The sequence below is a fragment of the Macrosteles quadrilineatus genome, unplaced genomic scaffold (genome assembly GCF_028750875.1).
Source record: "Macrosteles quadrilineatus isolate MER2022 unplaced genomic scaffold, UCM_ALF_1.0 Scaffold_8__2_contigs__length_117827958, whole genome shotgun sequence".
Lineage (NCBI taxonomy): Eukaryota > Metazoa > Arthropoda > Insecta > Hemiptera > Cicadellidae > Macrosteles > Macrosteles quadrilineatus.
Window position 1 is genome coordinate 5,573,671 of NW_026542601.1, and position 14,198 is coordinate 5,587,868.

The 14,198-nt window shown below is 30.3% G+C and overlaps 1 protein-coding gene across 7 annotated transcripts in view; it reads right to left on the reverse strand.

Moving 5' to 3' along the window:
- Positions 1 to 646: 646 nt before the first annotated feature.
- LOC128999481 (solute carrier family 66 member 2-like) overlaps positions 647 to 14,198 on the reverse strand; it is a 31,096-nt gene continuing 17,544 nt past the window's right edge. For 3 of the 7 annotated variants that reach the window (XM_054426028.1, XM_054426033.1, XM_054426027.1), the window contains one exon: positions 647 to 4,955. In XM_054426028.1, coding sequence (XP_054282003.1) covers positions 4,868 to 4,955 — 88 coding nt within the window. In that variant the 3' untranslated portion in view covers positions 647 to 4,867. The other 4 variants (XM_054426029.1, XM_054426031.1, XM_054426030.1 and 1 more) reach the window with 4 other exon arrangements.

Below are 14,198 nucleotides of genomic sequence, written 5' to 3' on the forward strand. Positions count from 1 at the left end.
CCTATTAGGCACATTAATGTTCAATTATTAAACTGGATATATTGTTGTTTCAAATTAAAAATAAGCCCATTCTTCTCATACATAACAAACTGGTAGGAAACAACACTTGATTATTTTGCCTGCTTTCTAAATAAAAATATATTCTCACAGATATATTTCAAATTTTCCTTAAACATTCATTAGTACAATAATAGTACAATGTTTCGGCTTAGTATGACATTAGGGAAATATGCTCAGTATTAACATTACAGTATATTCTCTATATAAAAGGGGGAGGCTCACAAACTCCAATAGCCTAAATTTTAAGTCCCAAAGTACAGTCCGGGCCAGAAGTTGCTGCAGGGTTTGCCACGGTCAGATTGCAGGCACCGCACGTTCTTGCGTTGTTAGCCATGTGCTATGAATCAACATTGTGCCTGCGTTAATGTATTGTAAAGAATGTAGTATTGATAAGACATAAGACATTTATTGATCTTTAGGCAAAATTACATGCAATCGATCTTGTCATGGATGCTTGGAATGCACAAGACAGTCATAAGTACAATAGTAAAACATGCTGACTAAAGCAAACATAAAAATAAGTGTTCATTCTACTCTTCAGAACCAATATTGATTAAGGTAAAACAGGTCCAAATAAACATTACGATTGCTGATTTTATTTTTTATTTAGGTACTTAAAAATAAGCTGATGGCAATATAACAGTGTAGGAAACCCCATGTTTTATCACATGTGCAGAATAAACGCAGTCAACAAATCGGCACATCTGTAGCCCTAAAATTGAGTTAATAAACTTCTTAGTTCTTAACTATTTTATAAAAACAACAAACTAGATGAAACACTGGAAAGGACTCCCAGATAAGTTGTAAATACAATCTTTAAAAGTTTAGGAAAGTATAGTAAATATGCTGAAGAGAAATTGTTAATTTCTTGTTAAATAAAGGTATGCATTGTTGTGAGTAGCTCCACGGTACAAATACAATATTATTGTATGTAAAGGCATGATAACAATATTGGTGTTAAGTGGTCAAGTGGTCAATGCCATTGTAGCTTACAAAACGTTTCACACTAGTACTATTTATTTCTCATAATTTTGCGAAATTAAAATATAGTTTAAAACAAACAAAAGAAAACAAGACTAGGTATATAGGTTTTGCATCTAGCTAATATCAAAGATGGCGGCAACTAGATTAATGGTATTCATTGCTTTTTCTAGAGTTTCATTTAGTTGGTTTGTTTATCTAAAGTAGGAAGGATATGTATTATATTATAAAAATATGTAAATATTGTGTATCTTTGCAAATAACATGTATAAAGTGGAAAAACATTGGTGGTTGTATTATGCCCAAAATCAAGAATAAAACGTTTAAATTGGCGAATAATACAGTTTAGGCAACTTCAAATCTTAGGTTCTCAATTGCGTAAGTGTAATTTCATTTTATCTAAATGAAATAAGCAATAATTAAAAAGGGGTTGAATTTTTCATGCGTATATAGGATGTATATTTGCAGCAATAGGGTTGCTCAGTTGGTTTGAATTTTGTTTAAAATCACAAACAATTCTTCAATTGCAATTCATGCGGAAATGTTGTAAGACGTTAAAATTAATTATAACACAATTTTCTTAGAAGGAAAAATTTACCATCAAGATAAAGTTGTACAATTAACAAATTAACTATGATATAAAATTGTATTTTACCAAGGAATAAATAATCATCAAAACTAAAATTTATCTCACAGCCTAAAAATTATGTTTACAAAACCCTAAAAAGTTAGATTTGTCATGTTTTTTGTCATACTGCACCAATTTTTGAGATAACTGATTCAGGGCTCATGTTTATAGGTCATCTTACACAGTTGTATAAAGAAATATCATGTATATACCGAGACATTTTTTTGCTACACCGTTGGAATTTTTGACGTTTTTTGTAAGGGAATGGTCTTGTTCCTATCTATTTCAGCGTTTTGTTGGATATGATATGTAATTGATGGACCAATAACAAATGACATCTGGATCCAGAAACGATCTTGCTTGAAATCAAACTGGCGACTTCCAGATTGTAACGGCAATAATATACAAGGGGTTGCATTTTTTTTATGTATATAGGATGTATATTTGCAGTGATAGGGTTGCTAAGTAAGCAATAGCAATCCAGCAAATGACAATTAATAATATAAAAATATTAACTACTGTACTTTCCATTTAAAAATACCCCCGCCGCAGCAAACCTGCAGACAAAGCCTGATTGCCTGAATTTCCATTTGCCTGATTGGATTTACACTAAAATGTCTCCTTTAAAATATCCCATTCATTCCTTATTTAAACATAATTACTTTAACGAGAACTAAGGTTTGTCACAACAGGGAGGGTGAAAGTATTTTTTTTGTTTTTGTAAAATGTGAATAGTTTATAAAGAAATAAATGTATTTTCCAAATTTGATCAAAATATGTTCATAAACAAGGCAAACTACAACAGTTTACTTATTCTCCATAAGAATAACATGGGAATTTTAAATTAAATTTTTTTGGGGAATTTTCTCCATAACCATTAGGCACATAACGCTTCAATATACTAAATTAATTGTTTTCTTAAGCTCTACATAATGTTTTGGAAAGAAATTGCTTATCTTTATGTTTTATGGGTCAAAAATGGGGAAAACCAGTTTTTACCCCATAAACCCCTGTTCCCATAGTCCGAACATGCTAGTACGCAAACTCATTTGAATAAATGTTGGTTTACACGTTTATACCAAATTTCATCAAAATCATTTTTGCTCAAGCTATTGTGCAAACGAACGGACACACACATTGAACGGATGGTGTTTTTGGCCTCTAGGGACCTCAAAACGTAAAATTAAATCGGTTCCGGGTCCAGGAATAACCACAAGTAGACTACTACGGTAATAGCTTATTCCCTATATGGGAAATTTGCTAACAAAGTTTTCGAGCAAGAATAAGGGACAGCTGATATATTCCCTCAACCCCAGCTTATTCAAACAACAATACACTTTAATGCTTTTATACCCTATGTATAAACAAATTACTTAATTATGCGATGCATTTACTGAAAACAGCCGTTGAAGGCGCAGTATGACAAAATTACATTTTAAACGGAACAAATTTATTTGTACAATTAATGTTATCATCATAAAAACGATCCATTTAGTCAAACGCATATCAGTTTTAAGTTCTCGTTTACTCAAGGATACGATGTGATATTGTTTAAAAAGCTACCTCAAGAACTTCACTATAATATGGAATAAAATCAACTAATAACAGTAAAAATTTAAAATTAAAATTATTTTCAGTTACTAAAACAAACAAATATAAAATACTGAGTGTTTAATCTAGCTTGCTAAATCAGACATTCATATGTATAAGACAATATACTTTACCCCAAAATCTCCCATACAGGTAAAATGAATGTATTATTATAGTTTTACAAGTAAAATAAGTGTGCAATCACGTTAGTTTGACAGTCTTGTATGTGCAGAGATGATGGACGGCAAGTGACACTTCCAATAGATACATTTCATTGAAACATTTTCCAGATTCAATACTTGGCTAACTGGGCTGATAGTCTAAAGGTGTTTATATCAGGAGTAAGTGTAAAAAATAACAAAATACTAAAATAGCAATGCTTAAATCAATCCAAAATTATAACTTGAGAACCAAATTAGAGGTTTATAGTAGGCCCATCTTTTTATTATATACTTTTACAAAGTAATATCTTTGAGGGGCTATAAATATGTTCGGTAGTAGATATTAAAAAATTATATGCTAATTTAGGCCCACTTGTATCATAAGAATATATCATAGTTAGAAAAAATGTGAAGTTGATATTTAGGTAAATATTAAACCTGGCAATCACCACATTAGTGAAGCCCAGGGCATACTCTTGCCTTAAAATGATGTTTCATAAACACTAGTTCTAAGCCCTAATGCTCAATTCAGATATACAATTATTGTGTTTGTTTTTTTTCAAGTTATTATGCAAAGTTGTTAAAATTTGTATACTCTTTTTTTATATCAGCCATTCAAACTAAAGTTTACAGTGTAGGAAATGTAATGAAGCAATATATGGAAGTAATTTGAGTTAAGCTAAATATCTTATAACAAAATATAATTTATAATATCTATATGCAATTTACATATGTACAAAGCTAATAGATAATATTGAGTGCCCAAATCAGTGTTAGTAAATTTGAGTAACTATGTATGCATCAGAAGCTTCAAGGAGGGTGTTATGACATTGAAGTTACAAATACAAGAACAAAAACACAAATTGCCTATTTTTCCAAAATACATTTTTAAAATAATCGTATACAAAAGCAAACATTTGATAAGATTTAATCAACAACTCAGGTTAAAATATGCCCATAAATAGCTTCAAGCTATTGTTTTCAGTCTTAGGTAACTAGGTTAGTGATATATACAAATAAATACACATTGATCAAAATATACAGCAGTAATAAAATCATTCAGAAAATATTCAAACATCTTTGAGAAAATATCAGTCTCAGGAATTTTAAGTACTGGGTCAATTCCTGAGCTTAAACCAATCTAGTAACATAACTGCATGTAAACTTACAAGCATATTGGTCAAAACTTAACATACAAACATCAATAAATTGGAAAACAGTATTTTTAAAGAAGAAACACATTTCAACGCGGGACAAATACAACATCAGTTTCAACTGCCGAAACTAAACATTGTTTCTCAACTTGCCATCAAACATAACAATACTTGCAACGACATACATATAAACTTTGATAACAGTAGATATATAATTTCTTCCCTATACTAATACCTTAATACTAGTTTGTGCTAAGAAATTAGTGCATCAACAGTAGTTTTTGACCTAGGAGTTAGATTTTGACATTTTTATTCTTCAGCTTACGCAATCTGTGAACTGCTTTGTCCACTAACAAAGGAAGGATGAAGAAGGATTCTCGACTGAAATAAAATCAGATTATAGATCAATTTTAGTAACAAAATGATACAATTTTCAATTTAAAAGATAAAAAAATAAGATTCAATAAATTAAGTTAAAATATTCTAGGTGTATTAAAGTATTAAAGCATGAATCATAAAACTTAAGCCATGCAGTAACAGGCAAATATATGTATATAAATATAATTCTGTAGTAAAATTTAAGTTATATAAGCACCATTGATCAAGTATGGCTTACACTGACTCTATTGTACTTTATTTTCTCCAACAAGTTATTTCTTGCCCTTACAAACATATTGAAATATTCTCACAATTGACAAAAAAATAGTCATAAGTGGAATTGTTAGTGAATTCTTAAGTTACTAAGCTCTACAAAAAGTGTTACTTAGACAGGCACTACCAAACGGTAAAAAATTAAAATACAAAATATGAAACTCTAAAAGCGTAAACGCTCAGATCTATGTAATATTATCACTTAGATCATGAAATAGGATAGACATTTTACAAGGAAAGATGAGGAAGATACTTAAAGCTACTAAGTGTTATTGCAAAGCCATTGGGCTCTAAAATAATTGGCAATCGGTGATATATTTTAACAGTGTAGAATATAAGGCCAGAATGCCTATTTTGTGTAATACTAATAATTGGAACCAAGGTTTTACTGAACAACAAATGGAGCAGTGCTTCAATGAGATCTAGTAAAATGTATTGATTGTTTTAGACTCCATGTTTTGCTTCATCTTGATCAAGCCATATACACAAGTTCACTTGTTAAAACACCTGCTCACATGGTGGAGGCGACAGCAGAGTTAGTAGTTTACACATGGCAGATTTCATTCAGACTAGGATGACATTCTATGAAACTGTATTTAGATAATTAAATAAAGTACAGCATTTATCTCACAGTAAAATTAGTCAAATAGATGGTGATATTTAATTTTATACCCGTAGAGTACTTACAATTAATTGGCAAATTGTGATTACCTATATCAAGCATTTTTGAGATTAAAGCGTTAGACATTTCATCCCAAATAAATTACGCAAACATAAAAAGCAAGAACACTGAGAGACATTTAACACATACAAACAAAAGTTAACACAAATACTATGGAAAAGTTTAGTTGAAAACACAAGTGCAGTTAGGATTTAAACAAAGAAAATATAACATAGTTAAGCTTAACTCTAACAGCTGCATGTATTCTTCTAACGGTTGTTTTCAATTGAGAATTTCTTATCTCAATTTTAAAAATTCTATAACTCTCAAGGCAGATTTCAATAATCAGTAATTTCAGTTAACAAATAAACAACAAAACTTATTTGGAGGAACTGAGGATCTATCAATTTTAAATTACTCTAATTACAAATTAATTTTAAATTATAAACCTTAAAATTTTTTAATATTTATTTGAAGGATAAAGAAGTATACAGTATATGAACTTTTATAAACATTTGTAACTGATATTTTTATTGCCATGTTATGTAGTAATTTTAGAAGTATCACCTACAAACAAACTAACCCCACTGTCTTGTCCAAACACAGATTTATAAGGAGTCTCAAGATTCTTTTGATTTTATTGCATCACAAAATTAACTGTCTACAAATAGGATTACATAAATGAAAAAATCTACAAAAGCAGATAACAAAATATAACTATATTTTATAAGCACATAAATAAGTACTGAATAAAACCTTGATTCGTACAACTTCTAAGGCACAACAACAGTGGTAACTCGACTACCGTGTTACTAAAGCGACATTTATACGTCGCACTTCGGCAATTAAGGATTCAAAGACTAATATAAAAATAGACGAGTCGCAAGATTAGTTTGCTGGTCAGGAGTAGCAGGTACGTGGTGAGAGAGGGTGATTCAGCCGTCGTCAGCACATCAGAATACTTCGACTGAAAAACTCTAACTGCCGGAATAAATACCTACAATCAGAACAACGCCTCGTGTTAATCTACGCCAACTTAAGCATTATCTGTTATCTATAGGATTGATTGTCAAAACCAGAAATTCAAAATCTCTAAATCAAAACTTAAAAATTATATTGTGAAACTCCTATTTATTTACTTGTCTGGTTATAGTTTTGGAATTGAACTACACTTTCTCTCTAGACAAGCCTCTTCCTACAGATTCTCATGATAAAGTTGTACCAAGTTAAAAATGTACGTTTGAATTGAGCTGCGAAAAAAGTGTACTGATTGAAATTACTGATTTCCGTTTTTTAGTTTGTTTCTATGTAAAGTCTTGATTGACGGATACTATAAATATTTAATATAAAACAAATAATAATGTCATATTTAAAATGCTCCTAGTGAGCATAACCAAGCCATGACAAAGGGTTAGACATTAACAGCTTGTTTAGATGAACCGCTGTAATTTCTTTTAAAACACAAAAAAAAAAAAATGGTAGAACATTTGTCTATTAAATTGCCAATTAAAATTTAGTTTTTGGTTGGAGTTTTGGTTTTGCCACAGCCCTAAATTAAAAAATTGTAACTGCAATTTCCAAATATATATACAATAGAGTTTCGATTACTAAACCTAAATCGCCAACGACAAGATCGATCAACTGAGATGTTTAAATGAAAAGTAAAACAGTTACCTAAATACTATGAAACATTGAATTTGACGTGAGTAAATCAATATTATAAACTTTGTTTTGTTTTAAGAAACTTTACAATTAAAATATTAACATCGTGAAAACTGCAAAACTGCTCCAATAAAATATGAGAGTTGTTAATGACTAATTTCATATATATGTATGTCCATTGATTAATATTTTCTATTTCTGCTGTATGGTTTATTTGTGAAAATTAATTATCACATGTTTTTAAAGACTACTGATATGTTGAACTGAAATTGACTACTGTATTTTCATTTGACTAGAACATTTGACAATTTAATAGATGCGTAAGGATGAAGAGTTGTACAATACTAGGAGTCGTACGAAAGTTCAGGGGTTTGAAACCTAGTAGCCAGTCTCGTTGTAAAGTACAGTACAAGCAGGGTCAGATAACTAATAGTCTAATAATCCAGAATCTAATGTATATCATTTTCTGTTACTATTTAGCCACTTCTCAGTTTATTATTCCTAACAGTGTGGGCTAAAATTTTCTGTTTTCTTATATTTCAAAACAAAATTCAAAAGCACTAAACATCTAATTTGTAGTTTGTCTATGGAATTAATAAAAAATCTTTGTGCCAATTTAATAAAAAACATAAAATATGATGTTAGAAGGTACTTTTTTTCCTTAATCTTATCTTTTGGATACATGACCAAAATTGTTAACCTCTGGTTTATTAAAGTCCGTTGACATTTTGCTGTTAGTCAAAACACACAACTAGCCTACATAAAGTAGGCTACACTTGCACGATTGGGCTAGGTCATGTTACCACTATATAGAAACAAGTCAGCAAACTTAGAACGGTTTTGATTATAATTTTGACAGTTTTGTGTCTGAAGCTACACTAACAACTCCTAAAAACAATAAAAAATATGTCTAAATCTTTTTGTGAACATACTAAAGATGGTTTTTGAATCTCAGAAGTCGCCTAGAGTTTGAAAATAATATATGAATAAACAAACTAAAATGATTTTAATAGGTCCCTTCTTTTAAAAGCTGTAGAATAGAATTATTGACCATATACAATGACAAAACTTAGAAACTATTTATAGCAAATGCCAGTGTAAATGTTTGAAGGTAATCAATTCCATTTCAACTTAAACCAAATATTTTGCATTTATTCTAACGGCATGCTTTTAACTGATTGTGGCACCCAAATATAGAATATCTCTGTAATTTTTTATATAATCCCAACCTAAAGCAAATTTGAATTCCTGTTACCATGAAAATTTCTATTTAAACCACCATGCAAATGAAATAAATAAGATATTGACATGCCCACTCCCATTTTTACCATAAAACACTAAGATCATGATATAATATTTTAAATAAGCAATGCATAAATTCAATTTCATATGGAAGAAGATGTCTTGATTATAATAAACACACTCTTCAAAATTCTTAAGAACCACTTTTTATGAACATTTTTTTCTAAATAAATAAATCTTTTCTTAAACATAAATTAAGAGTCTTCATCACCCCTCTAAAAAAGGGCAAAACATGTATTTTTATTTAACTACTTCCGATACTATTTGTCGAGGCTGAATTTGGAAATACAGTACATGTTTTCTAGTAGTCAAAGCAAAAGCATATACAGGGTGTCCCGGAACTCTCTACCAATATTTTAGGTCATTGATCCTGGGTAAGAAACGTACCTAAATATCATATTTAAATTGTCCGGAAGTCCTTAGTTACTCACACAGCCGCCATTTTGGTTTTTTCAGTTATTATTTTTTTTCTAAAGAATGGTTAAACATACGAAATGGAAACTTGGCACAAACATTTATGCCAACTAGACAAAGCTACAAAAAAATTTTGAAGATTTTTCAAATTCATAAAACAAAATGGCGGCCATTTAAAATTTTCTTTCTTAAATAACTCAAAAGCCATTGATTTTACAAAAATGTTAAAAGGCCGCCATTTTGTTTTATGAATTTGAAAAGCCTTGACAATTTTTTGGTAGCTTTGTCTAGTTGTCATACATGTTTGTGCAAAGTTTCCATTTCGTATGTTTAACCATTCTTTAGAAAAAAATTAATAACCGAAAAAAACAAAATGGCGGCTGTGTGAGTAACTAAGGACTTCCGGACAGTTTAAATATGATATTTAGTTATGTTTCTTACCCAGGAGCAATGCCCTAAAATATTGGTAGAGAGTTCCGGGACACCCTGTATAAAAAAACTAGGGTAGCTCAAATATACATATTTTTTATCATAAGTATTATTTTTGAGGGCCGAAAATTGAAATTTTTACTAACAATTTGGAAATAATTTTAATTAACTTAAGATAATGTTGCAGTTTACTCTTTTATTGCATGATAAAAAATAGAACAAAAGGATTTGGTTAATAACGTCGACCTAAACAACCAAATACACAATCGTGTGTTTGCGATGTTTTCAGAGTGGTGCGCCACCCTGTGCTACCAACGTGTCATCACAAACCCCCCCCCATAGACCACACCCCCAAAACATAACTACCCTCGGGAGGAATGAAGTACTTTGTGTTTTTATACTGCCCTGTTCCACTTTTGCTTTTAAAATAATAAGCGCACGCAGACCCGAGACAAATGCAATGTTAGAGAAAGCCGCAAAAAGGAGTATTTCTTATACTGTTAAACTGTGTTTTAGAAAAATACCTATTTTCGTAAAGTGTATAAATCTGTGTTAACGTTAACATATTTTTTTAGTAACGTCCTAAAACATCTGTATGAAGATGAAGCAAAAGGAGAGTAGTCCAGCAAACTAGTCTTACACAATTCCAGACTTACGAATTAGACAAATTTTGAATTAGAATGTCAATGCTCATTTTGGTATACTCGAAGTCAACTACAAAGTGAAATACAAACAAGATTAATCATTAAAATACAAACTCGTTAAAATTCAAGTTACAACTGTTGTTTTGCTTTTAAAAAACTATTGGCTTCAAATGACAGCCTTGTATTAGTCTAGATAGCTGAAATTCATAGTGAAAGAGAGTAAGAAGAAGACAAATTAAGTACAAATGTAACAATAAACCAACAGCAACACACTACTTACAAATCCATTACTCAAATAGGTTTGTTAGTAAAGATTCTGAAACCACATTAAGTTTTAACAGCATGCAACCCACTTGGAGATTAAACAATGAGAAGGAAGAAAACGAAAAACAATAAGAGAAATATTCATATTTTGCTTGATTCAATTTGAAATAATCATTTATATAATCAACAGATATCAATTATTTCACTGTAGCCTAAACATATTCAGTTTCAGCAAAGAAGCAATTAAAACGGAAAACCACACAGTAACAGTACATTCTGATTAATAGCATTTAAATTAAAACTGAAGATTATTAGACAGTTTAGAAACTGCATGGATTCCAGAATTTATTTTGATTCGCCTTTTTTTTTTGGATTTTCATTCTAATTTAAGTTATTCAGTTTTCACTTCTCAAGTTCATGCTACTTTCAAATTAAGTATGTTGAAGTTTTATAAAGATTAGGAATATTAAAAGACTAAATCAATTAAAAATGAAACAAAAATAAAAGTTCAAAAATCTATTAAGTCCAACTATATTATTATATGATCCTAAATTGAATTGGCCCTTGAAATCCATCATGATATTTCTCTTGATTTAAAAGCTGGTTTACCTACTTCTAATATCTGTATTATGATGGGTTGTTATATTTGAACACCTTCATGTCCCTAAGAATCACATGTTAATGGGTTAAGTGGGGCACCCGAAGGTCTTTTTATGAGAAGACAGGAAAAGTATAGTGTAAAATACTAGAGGAATGTATACTGTCTGACTATAATAATGTGTAGCTTTTTGATGGTTTGAAACTGGACCCAGCTGTTCCTTAACATTGGGCATTCAATAAATGGTCCTGACTAATGAAACAGTTGGTCTTAGTCAGTAACAAAGTTACACAAGACATCACACACCATTCTTCACTCATATTTGGGCTAAAATACGCACCTAGATGGCGTCCCCACATATAGGCACAGTGACCCCTGAGGCGTTTGTTTCATGACTTTGAGTTGAAAGTTCAGAATTTTTTCTACTTTTTACAGGACAATCATTCTATTCTCTACTATAAGAGCTCATGTATCAATTTAGCCAGTTAGAGGGGTTCTACTATAGTAGTTTTTCAGTTACATAAAGTTAGAAACTCGTTCAACTTGACACAGGTTGCTAGCTTAGCACAAAAATATGACAGTTGAACACAATGTTTTGACATTTAGAGAACCATACACAATTGACGAGCGTAAATAACAAACGTGGTTGACAACACAGCTGCGTGACGTTAGTCTTTGTAAAGCGACACAAAAGAGAAAAACTTACGGCCTACCATGTTAGTTAATGTGAGTGTACCAAATGTTCTCCACCACAACCGTGGTTTTCTCCACACCTCCATTGTACCTAAACACAATCAAATCTCATCCTCGAAAATTCTCCGAATTCCTTAAATTCGACTGAACCGAGTGCTGAGTGGTTCAGGCTAACATCTCAGGACTCTAAAATATGCATCTTTTGACAAAAAACATATTTTAGATGCACCCGTTCTTACTTACTATTAATGTAGGCTTCATTAAAAAGTTATAATTTTTTTATTGTGGAAAGCAAAAGAATTTTATATGTTTCTTTAAAAAAATATGTGTCATTGTTAAAAATCAATTTTAGTTGGGGATTGAATTAAAACAGGGAAATGCTCAAAATATACTTTTATTTTAAGATCGAGATATGTATAAACAATCTATACCTACATTGGTTCATTTTCAATAAGGTTTAGCGATAAATATTTTCAAATAATTATTCCTATAACTACATACACTTAATTTAATTGCAATATGCACTATAATTAAAGTGAGATATGCAAAACCTCAGAAAGATGTCTTTTAAAATATATTTTTTTGCGTATTTTGAATGTGTTTTTTTGGGTGTGTATTTATAAATGACGTAATGAAATGGGTTACTTTACATTGGTGGTTTAAATGGCTTAAAAGCCTGTGCATTTAATGCTACCTAAATCTATGAGATAACGATACGACAAAGATTATCCAGTGGTTTCAACTTCATACTACTATTAAAAAAGTGTCTATAAGCAATAATACTGTTTCCAAACAAATTTACGAAATTACCACAAACAATTAATAACCTCACCGATTTGTTGAAACAAGTTACGTTAATCAGTCATCTATAGAGGACCAATAATATGTATAGCTTTTGAGGTTTATAATAACTAATATTTATAATAACTAATAAAAGACTACAACCGAGTAAATGTTTGTTCAACCAAGTTGTTTGTTGTTCAAAGTGGGACAAGATTATTTTGACAAAAAAAGTTCTACGAATGCTTGATGGAGCTCCTACCTTTGACTTATACAACTAACATTTTGAGGAACAATATTTGTTGGCAATAAAAGTTTAATTTTATATAAAGTTGTCATGCTGAGTTCAACTCCCTTCATTGAAGAAGATTTCAAGTTTTCTGTGTCTACTACCAACTGATTGACCTTTAGAATTAGCTTAACTAGAGCAAATTTAAAAAACTTCATTTTTAATAGTCAACGTAATGAATTGTTCCTCCAATTTAGAAATTAAAACACCCACAAAAAAAAGATTGAAACCACTGGAATATACTGGATATCACAATACCTAGGGTAAAATACTATTCACATGGTATGCCAGTTAAATATTAATGTTGGTATAATACTACGTGACTAGACCCCTTCTCTGGTGTTTATATTTTGTATTTCAGGGACATTTGTTTTCAATTCTAACAAGAGTAACGCAAAACAAATGGACGGATGTATAGTCATGTATTTACACATTACAACTAACAAAACACACCAGATATGTTGTTAAAACAAACTGTTTCTTCTTAACAACATAATAATGGATTTTGCTTATAAGAGTGTTAAGAAATATCAGTAAATGATTAATATTTTCCTTGACGGATAAAACAATAATAAAAATGGGAAAAATGAGTTGTCTAACAGACATGACTTTTAAAACATAAAAATAGACTAGTAGACTAGTAAAATATTCGACTATTTCAGTTTGTTTAGTAAAAGATTCAGTAGCAGTAAACTATTTAATTTTTTATCAATATAGAAAAATAGATTAAGTTTGCAGTACTTAGAAAACATTTTTTCTTCATTAATACCAGTGGCTTAAGTATTATATATTACCTACTAAAAAATTATAAAACTACAACTACTTATTCCCAAAATTATAAATTTATAATACTTCATTCTAAAATCCAACCGTTGCTTAAAAATGTTGCTGATTGAAATTATAAAACAGGTATTTACGGTAATTTTCCTTAGAAATTTTATAAGAGTTTGAGATCAATAATCACAAAAACCAGGTTATAAAAGTAACAAAGAAAGAAAACTACGGTCTGACTAGATAAAAAAAGTAGGCCTACTGGGAAAAGAGAAAGCAGAAGACAAGGAAAATAAAACATCTTCCCATTAAGATGACTTAAGTGGTCAATGAAATGAAAACAAAAATATTTCTAAAACAGTTGTTTTGGGCAAAACATAAAAATTTGTTAGAGGAGGCATGATTGTCTTTTCCTCATTCCTTCCTATAAATGCTGTTTAAAACATTTTACATTTTACACAATTCT